General features: G+C 26.3%; 1 protein-coding gene across 1 annotated transcript; it reads right to left on the reverse strand.

The window, feature by feature from the left end:
• Positions 1–1,251: 1,251 nt before the first annotated feature.
• On the reverse strand, positions 1,252–3,755 carry LOC114165285 (aluminum activated malate transporter family protein). The gene is made up of 6 exons (XM_028049941.2): positions 3,363–3,755; positions 3,082–3,222; positions 2,697–2,969; positions 2,492–2,601; positions 2,261–2,404; positions 1,252–2,046 (listed from the first exon to the last, which is right to left on the reverse strand). The coding sequence occupies exons 1-6, from the start codon at positions 3,649–3,651 to the stop codon at positions 1,555–1,557; spliced, it is 1,449 nt and encodes a 482-aa protein (XP_027905742.1). The 5' UTR covers positions 3,652–3,755; the 3' UTR covers positions 1,252–1,554.
• Between the last annotated feature and the right edge of the window lie 6,868 nt (positions 3,756–10,623).

Genomic DNA, 10,623 nt, shown 5'->3' on the forward strand with positions numbered 1-10,623 from the left:
ATAAGTGAAATACAAATCTTACTTTATATCCTAATTTTATGAAGAGTTACACTTAAAGTTTTACGACGGTCGATTTAAGAGATTTCTCACTTACATATTACATATATCTTATTCAAATGTTTTGAAAGAGTTTCATGTTCTGGTTTCCTTAGGTTTCCTAAGAGGTATATGCGGAAGGATTCTGTGTCACGAACTTTAGTTTTGAAGTACTAATTAAGAGCTTATAGTTTCCAATGCTTTGGCTGCATGTTCCTTTCTTCTCATGGAATGAGGCTTGCATTTTTTGTGCCCTATGTAAGGAAAACATTATATTTGCTTAAGGAATCCTGTGAAAAGCAGATTAACAATGGATTCGTACACAAACACGTTATTAATTAATATCAATACGGGATATACTGTAAATAACTTTATACTTTTGGTAATTCAGATTCATTCTTATGAAAAAAAAAAATATTGGTGAGAGAAACTAACCTCTTAAATGTATCTTAAAACTTGAAATTACTATTGATCAGGGATGTATATGCGAATTGGTTGATACGAATTACGCAAACTTATTGATAAAAAAAATTAATTACGCAAAGTCGTTACTTAATCTAATAAAAGAATTTTGGAATAAGTTCCGCTGAGTTTCAACATTTGCCAGGGGTTGGATTAATTGTAATGTAATCAATAAAATTTAACTTTTTATTATTTATTTTTAAATAAAGCATTAAAAATGATTATTATGTTATAAAATATTACTTAATTAAAAATTAATTATATAATTTTTTCGAATTTTTTATATAATTCTATTTGCTTATATAATTAGGTGAGTTCTATATTACTTATATAATTATTTTAATATTTTTAACATTTTTTTCTTTTCAATTACATCATTCAATCCTTAGATTGAATGATAAGTCTTTCATGGGTATAATAAGTTCAACGATAATTTCACAAGTATAATACTTTGAACAATTATTTCGTACTTTTGTCCTTTATAGGGTGCTATACTCCATACCTTTCACAGATGATCCTTTTTGCCTTTATTTATTTATTTATATTTTTTGATAAAATATTAATATTTGGATTCCAATTAAATTAATATTCATTTGTGGTGAAATCATCAAGGTTCTATGCTTACCCATCCAACAATATGCTTTTAAGAGTTCCACGTTTAACGTAGCTAGGCACAATAATAGCCATGCCAATTTTGTTTCAACTTCACAAACAATTTGTGTGGCTTACGATCAATATTAACAAAACGTAGAATAATACAACATGTACATAGAAAAGAAGCAAAACACCAAATGTGGCTGAGAACATAGCTAGTTTACCATTTACTTTTCTGCATCTAATTTAGTAAATCAAATGACAGCTAGCATAACCTGTCAGTAGAACAGAAAAGAAGACGTAAAGTAATGAAATTAAGGTAAGAATATGAAAAATCCTCTCACCTTAATTTAACTACTCCACACTACGAGAGTAAAATTAGATGGGAGACTAGTTAACCCAACTGAAGACTAAAAAAGTTGAGCAATGACAAATTACTAGTCTCAAGTAAGTGACAACTATTTACATATGTTCGGAGGGTTTTGTTGCTGTCTTTTCTTTTTCTGGCGAGTCTGTGGTTATCTCTGGGATCGTAATTTCAACGTGGTCGACAGTGTTTTCAATATCCACAACAGGTTTTATGATACCTCGATGAAGACGGTGTGGCTTCTCTGGCGAGACATTGGGTTCTGCAACACTCTTGAAATAGGCTAACTGAGAAAGCTCGGAAACAGACTCGTGGATTTTCTCCACTGACTTGGTGATTTCTTCGAGTATTGAAGCTACTGTGATAACTGGGATTATGGCTAGGAGTTCAGCGTCTTCCAAAGAAACAGTTTCAAGGGCAAATTTGAGCTCTTCAACTGCAGTTTTTGCGTTTTCGATGTGGCTTTTGGCAGCTGATGGATGTGTCATTGTTTTGATTGATGAAGATATTACGTTTAACGCCTTGCTCGACTCTGAAATCATCTTTGTGCATGGTTCTTGAATTTTACACTTGAATTCCACAGATGTCTGCAGCCATCAAAATGAGTGTATATTAGCTTCAAGCTTATGAAGCTAAAATTGTTTTTTAGTTTTAGAGTATTCTCACTAGTGTATATTACTGTTAATTTGTTTCAAATTGTTTTCCTTATTATATATGAAGCTAAAATACTTTGATAATAGACATGAAAGTGACTACGACTAGAATATTCTTGTTTTTCACGTAGGGAGAGTGATGTCTTACATTGATTTCTGGGTTAAGGTAGTTGTTAAGGGTTTCAATCTTATAAGCACATCCCCGAGTAAGTGCACCAATCTTCAAGTACTGCTTCCAAGGATGTCGAAGACGAAAACGGCCATGTCCCGGTTCCCACCTTGCCAAATTTGCCTGTGTATTATATATAAGGTTAATATATTTGATCAATCTAACAAATAAAAATGTTGAATATCAGAAGAAAAGAAAAAATAAACTCACCAAGGACTCCTCACTTGCTTTGGAATTGAGAACACTTTTGTATCCTTCAAGAACTGACTTCTCACATTTTTCTTTATCCTCTGAGCAATGAAAATATTCGACTTCAAATCCTGAAAAATGATAAGAGCTTCAGATATTAACACATGAAACACAAAAAAAAGGAAGCATGTGACTTATATATAGTGGCCCGAGTATAGATATATACCCTCTAAGTAATTTGCCAACTTTTGTATGTTTGAAGCTACCAACTTGTGAAGGTCTTCACCTGCCCATACTGGACAAATGAAAATGGAGATAACCATGCAAGCTGTTGCTCCTATTAAAATGGTTGAAAGTCTCTGATGAGCAAGCTCGAAGAGTTCATCCACTCGATACCCAGAGACAGCAACTAAACAGAAGGTCAATATAAATATCACCACCCCATAGTCGTATCTTGCCTTGATCTTTGGAAAAAATCTGAAAAAAGTAGCTCCCGCAGCTGAAAAAACGCAAACCACTTAGAACATTGTTTAAGAAGCAAATGATATAGTCTCAAATCCATGGTGAAGCTAATTTTCTGCTTTAATATTGTGCTTATATAATATATATACCTAGAATGAAGACTAGGATGCCAAGGACAATAGGTTTTTCTCTTTCTCCAAAAGCAGTCGCTAAGTGTTGCCCTCCAACTCCTAAAGCACCAGCTAGCAATGTAGCACATCCTCTATTTAAACCTTTGCTGAGGGTTGCACCTGGTTAATTAGGAACCAAACATATCATATGTTAATGCATTAATCCTTAAACTCTTTCAGACTTAGACCATTAATTATATAATAATGAGAGATATACATGAGAGTGTGTTTGTGCATTATTCTATGATGTCTCCACTCACCTACGCTGAATTCAAATACAACCACCACTGTCAGAACAGCCCACATTCCAGCGACTCCGAAGCCATCATAGAGAGGCCTGGAGTAGTAAAACAAGGAAACCAAGGTAAGAGCAAATGCAACTTTTAATGAGTGATAAACTCGTCTGGGATCATCTTTTCCAATCTTTGTTATGCTCCTTGTGAAGTTGATAACCATGGACTTCATGTTCCTAGGCAAAGCTTTGATGCTGTTCCTCCAATCAACAAAAACCCCTCCCTTGTTTGCTTCCATTGTTGACTCAATATCCATGACTAGATATGGAGTGGAGAAGAACCTTGCCACAATGTGCTGATACAATAACTTCTAGAAGAAAGCTAGGAACAAACACCATATATGAAATGATGTAAGGTAAAGATTTTGAGAAGCTTGAGAAGAAAATGAGTTTGAAGAGTGATATTTATAGGAACAGAAAGTACAGGTGTGTCGTGCAGCAAAGATTTTTTTAAATGAGATACATGAGTTGCTGTCCTTTTGCGGGGAGAGAAAGAGTGGTTTTCTTTGAGAGAAAAGTTACTTTGTCACGGCACATATATATGTTATTATGATTAAATACAAAATGCCCATAACTCTAAAAGTATATACTTTAAGAAACTGATTTCCCTGACCAAAATAATTAATCTACCAAAACTTACATAGACAGGGAATGTTAGGATATATGGTTCCAGCTAGAGTAGTTTACTTCCGAAAGCAGATTAAAGAAAGATAATCTAGAAGTAGAGACGCATAAGAAAGATTAAATAGGGTAGTAATTGAGTAAAACAAGTAACTGCTATATATACTTTAGTCAGAGTCAGCCATTGAATCGCTGTATCCCACCTCCTCTTGTTTTTGCCCCTTTTCCTTTACCCTTTTTAAATCTCTTCATAAATTTCAATTCAAAATGTTTCATCATTATAATTATATATATATATATATATATATATATATATATATATATATATATATATATATATATATATATATATATATATATATACACGTTTGGTTATATATATTTTTTCATATTTTATAGTTATAGTCATATGTTATTAAGATTGTGGTTCTAGATGTATAACATTAGTTTCACACATATAAGACATTTGACACCACTTTTATTCTTAAAATTTTAAGACAATGGTGTTATGTACTTTTAATCTTTTATGGTGTTTAACTTTGTTTTTCTATCTAATATAAGACTTTTTGACTCACACTTAGACTATTCTCAACAATAAATATATATATATATATATATATAAGAAAAATATTTATTATCATCCCTTTTATTTACTTATTTAATATTAATTAATAATTTCATAATTAAATTGCTACTATCATGTTCAATAAAAAATTAATTTAAAATTTTAACTTCGGTTTTATTTAATACTCTTAATTATTCAAATTTAAAAAATTTATCGATCATCTTTGACCTATAGCAATTTTTAACAAAAATAAAAAGTATATTTTACTTAAATAAAAAAAATTATTAAACAAGATTCTGAAATAAAATAGAAGATAAATTTTTTATACATAATATAATTATTTAGATTGAAAAAATATATATAACCCAAAATTTATCACTACTAGAATTCTTATTTCATGAGATTTTTCTTGCAATCTTTTCATAAAATTTTGCAAGATTTTTTTTTTTGTTATTTTTTCTAAGAGTTTTAATTGGATGCTAATTCTTTTATAAATAATTATTTTCTACAAAATTATAAAATTTGTAAGTATTTTCTACAAATTTTTCTAACCATAAATATTTTACTAAAAAATTGGTAGCAATTTCTTACAAATTATTTTTCATAACAAAATTTGAAAGTATTTCTTATGAAAATAATTTCAAAACAAAACTAATACAAAATATATGTTTTTTTAGTAGTGTATAGTTTGATTTAATTATTGATGGTTTCAATAATTTAAAAGTACAAAGAAAAATTTATTAAATATATGTGATTTTTTTTATAGTTATAATTAAATTATATATTATATATTTATTTTTGTTGTACTAGTGATAACAATAAAATATATAAATTTTAAAATATTATTTTGACTCTCCAAAATTAATGGTCAAAATTCGTTACAAATATTCGTATCTGCAGGTATCCGCAGATAAAACCCGCAATGGGTAGGAAACAGATATTAAAAATGGATACCCGCTACCCGCGGTTACGGGTATCGTTGATACCGCATGTTAACGGGCGGGTACGGGTATCATAGTATCTGCACCCGTAGATACTCGTACCCGCTAAACTTTAATTCACAAAAATACTCATATATATATATATATATATATATATATATATATATATATATTAGTAAAAAACATTCAGACCTAATTTTTTCTCAATAATCAATAGGAGAAAGTGAGCTTGTTGATCAAAACACTAATTAAAGAATTTTCATTGTGTTAAACGTCATTTTATATTTATTTTATGATTATTTGAACATGTACGGACTTGAGTTTGTTTGAACTTTATTTAAAATTTATAACAGTGGTGTATTTTATTTTATTTTATTTGAATTTATGATTAAATATTTATTTTTTAAATAATTTTATAAATATCTACGGATATCCGTGAATATCCGCGGATATAGAAAAAAATAGACGGGTACCCGCATAACGGATACTCGACATATATGGATACGGGTGCAGGACAAATATTTATCCAGCAAGTAAGATAGATAGGAAGTTACTACCCGTACCCTACCCACCGTGTTGACATCCTGATGAAACAGTTTAAAAATACCTTAAAGTTTTTTGTTTCAAGTTTACGAATAACCTACACATACAGAGACAAGATATAATTTCATTATTAATATTAAATATGTGTAGTTTGTCTAGAAAGTGGAAAAATGACGAAGCATGCATAAGTCAGCCATTACGGTGGTATTAAAGAAAAATAAAAAAAACTCCCTTAAAGAATTGGACCAGGACTTAAAAACAGGAATGAATATATATAATATTATCATATCATGAATTTGCAATTAAATAACAATGCAATTAGTTTTTTTCCATATATATATATATATATATATATTTGTTTTCTCTTAATAAAAGCAAAAGAAAACAAAATGGTATTTTGGTCAGAATTTGTGGCAGTAATTAACTTCTACCACATGTTGATCAACTAACTACTTTATAAGCTCTCTTTTAGGTTCATTCTGACAAAAGGATTTCGTCCCTGTAATTGAATATTATTATACATTTGAATCTCTTGAATATTCTCAATATTAGCTTCATCTTAAAACAATAATAAACAACCTACTAATTAAAAACTACACTACACATCCAACAATAGATAGTGTATTGCTTATGATAAAAAGAAAGACGACAAAGAAAAAAAAAAAGGATAAGGCAAAAACATGTTGGCATCAGCATTTCTGATTCTCCAATAAGACCAAGTAAAGTGAATTCAATATCTGTTGTTTTGTGATTGCCAATAAAAAGAAATATAATAAGCACGAGGGAATAAAGCAATTGAAAAAAAAAATGAAATATTGAATATAAGCACAACAAGTTATTAAACACAAAGAAAAGAAGTTTCAGTGTTGTGGTGTATACTTAGGAATCATTTTAAAATTTGTTGACTATAGTATGTAGTAAGCATATCATAAAATTGTTTAGGCATGTGTATTGTATTGAAGCAGAGCAGAGTCAGCATCCACTATAATGAGTAAGATCTGACTCAGTCCTATCTTTCACTATTTTTTCCTTTTAAGTGAAAATGTTTCTAATATTCTAAAGCTATATACTCTTTTACTAGATTTCCAAAATGAAAACAAATGAAACATGTTGAACATATTTCATCATAATCATTCAAGCATTACGAGCTGACATATATTAATCTTTTTAACTTCAAATTTCATTTTAACTCAAGTTTGGCTTATCCGTGAAAACTATAAAATTGAAGATAATAAACAAAAATACCAATTAAAGTATGTGTTTCTTTTTCTCAGAGCATAATTTGTTTTTATTATATTAATAAAACTTTTTTAGTCTTTCTCAGAGCATAATTTTTATCTATATTATACATTGATAGGTCTCCATGATGAAATATTGATTTTAATATCATTTATGTACATTTTTCAAAAAAAATCATTAAACACAATTATAATGAATATGAGTTCAATATATATATATATATATATATATATATATATATATATATATATATATATATTACTTTTTTATTAGAAAAAAGTGTTTAATCTTGATACTTTTTCTTAAAATTTGGTTTTAATAGCTTGTTATAATTTTTAGTCAATTAATTTGTTTCCAAAAAAAATATTTTAAAATAATATTTTATCATATTTAATAATTCAAATTTTTCAATAAATATTAATAAAAGTTTTTTCCAATTAATATTTATTTAAATTAATATATTGATTAAATTGGGTTTTTTTAAGTTTTTAGTTGATATTTTCTATTATCAATTATTGAACGTATACAAAAAAAATCATTTGACATTGACAAAAATATAAGGTTAGTCAAAAAAAAAAATACTTGGATAAAAAATAATATTAGCTATGTCAATAAAAAAAATAGAAGATATTAAAAAAAATTATTCGTATATTAGTTGTAATCTGTAAGAGTGAAATAAAAAATAATTCTAACCTAGGTCAAAGAAAATAATGCCAATTAAAAATAATCTCTATCCACATTGATTAAAAAAAATATTAAGTTACATATGTTAAAAAATAATTTCATTGATCTCAACAAAAAAATAATAATTAATATTTACCAAAAATAATGTTTTCAATATTAATTTGCAAAATATTATGTTGTTTGAAACAATTAAAAATAATAGGTTGCTGATGAAAATTTGTATTTAATTAACTGTAAAACATTGCTAAAGTTGACAAAAGAAAATCTTAAGTAACTTAATCTAAATTTAACATAAATAAATGTGGGTGTGTGTGTATATATATTAATAAAAAGGCAACAATCATTAAAGAAATGCATGGCAACTTTTGTTGGATAAGAAATAAATGACATCCCAACATAAATTAAAACAACCAGATCCCAAATCATTTAATAAGAAAATATAATGAAAAAAGACATAAATTTAAAAAAAAAATCAAATGTTTATTTTTAAATAAAATTTAAAATTATTTAATTAAATTACTCTCCTAAGTTTCTAAGATTTTTATTTTTCGCAATTCACACATTTATAGTATAACATTTCAACTTTTATGTAAAAATAAATTATGTTATAAAACAAATCCATCCAAGCACGTGGATAATCTCTCTATTTTCTTGTCAAATAAATATACTTCCTGTTAGGGATGACAACGGGGCGGGGCGGGGACGGGTTTCACTATTTCATACTCATTTTTGTAAAAAAATTTCATCCCTATCCCCATACCCAGACCCAATGGATATCAAACTTTTGTCCCATCCCCATCCCCACCGGGTAACAGATATAATCTCGTACTCATACCCGTACCCGTTTACTTACTACTTTAATATTAATTTTAACTAATTTTTATAAAATAATAAAAATTACGATAAAGGAAACATAATATTATCAAATATTCAATATTAGGAATATGGTTATTTTTTTGATATCAAATACTTTGAAATAAATTATAATTATTTACATTTTAGATTAGAATACCAAATAAAATTTAATGGGAACCAAAACATTTATTAAATTTGCAAACATTAATGAAACCTAGTTGATAAACTTTAAAAATATTTTTTTAAAAATTATAAAAGGAAAAATATTTTTAAAAAAATATAAAAGGAAAAAAATATTTAAATTAAAATATATTTTAAATGTTTGTTTACTTCAATTTTTTAAATTATAATGAATCTATATTTTATACACTAATAAAAGTTATAATAATCAAAATGACGTAAAGAACAAATAATAAATATAATAATAAAATTTTAACATAGATCTTGTATCTTTTGAACCACAATATATGTTGGATGGTGGTAAAAAAATATTCATGGCAATTACATTAAATTTTTATATTATAGTAAATAAAAATTATTTATACAATTATATTGAAAAAATTAAAGTATGATTGTAATGAGTTAAAAAATAAAAAATAATTAGATAAAATTTATCAAAATAGTATTCTACATGATGAAAATAAACAAATAATAAAAATATTAAGAAATTATCACATGTGTGTCTTATAAACAATTTGGAGACTATTGGAAGGAATCATACAAAAAGAAACAAATATATAATTAAGGGTATGATAAGATGAAAAATATTTTAGAGATCTAAGAAAACTTTTCAAATATCAACATATATACTCAATGGTTGATAAAGAAATGACGCAAAGAACAAATAATAAACATAATAAAATTTTATCATAGATCTTGTATCTTTTAAACTCCAATATATGTTGGATGGTGATAAAAAGTATTCATGACAATTACATTAAATTTTTATATTGTAGTAAATAAAAATTATTTATACAATTATAGTGAAAAACTTAAAGTATGATTGTAATGAGTTAGAAAATAAAAAATAATTAGATAAAATTTATCGAAATAGTATTCTAAATGATGAAAATAAACAAAAAAAATATTAAAAAATTAACAAATGTGTGTCTTATAAACAATTTGGAGACTATTGGAAGGAATCACACAAAAGAAAACAAATATATAATTAAGGGTATGATAAGATGAAAAATATCTTAAAGATCTAAGAAAACTTTTCAAATATCAACATATATACTCAATGGTTGATAAAAAAAATGACGCAAAGAACAAATAATAAACATAATAAAATTTTATCATAGATATTGTATCTTTTAAACTCCAATATATGTTGGATGGTGATAAAAAAATATTCATGACAATTATATTAAATTTTTATATTGTAGTAAATAAAAATTATTTATACAATTATAGTGAAAAAATTAAAGTATGATTGTAATGAGTTAGAAAATAAAAAATAATTAGATAAAAATTATCGAAATAGTATTCTACATGATGAAAATAAACAAAAATAAAAATATTAAAAAATTAACAAATGTGTGTCTTATAAACAATTTGGAGACTATTGGAAAGAATTGCACAAAGAAAAACAAATGTATAATTAAGGGTATGATAAGACGAAAAATATCTTAGAGATCTAAGAAAAATTTTCAAATATCAACATATATACTAAATGATTGAGAAATGACAAAAATTGTTTTAGCGAAATAAAAGAGTTCTTGAAATGAAATAAAAATTAATAATAATAAGTAAATATTTTTTTTATATTACCAAGTAAATGA

Source organism: Vigna unguiculata, chromosome 1 (assembly GCF_037176805.1).
Source record: "Vigna unguiculata cultivar grain cowpea cultivar isolate G323 ecotype 2 chromosome 1, ASM3717680v1, whole genome shotgun sequence".
NCBI lineage: Eukaryota > Viridiplantae > Streptophyta > Magnoliopsida > Fabales > Fabaceae > Vigna > Vigna unguiculata.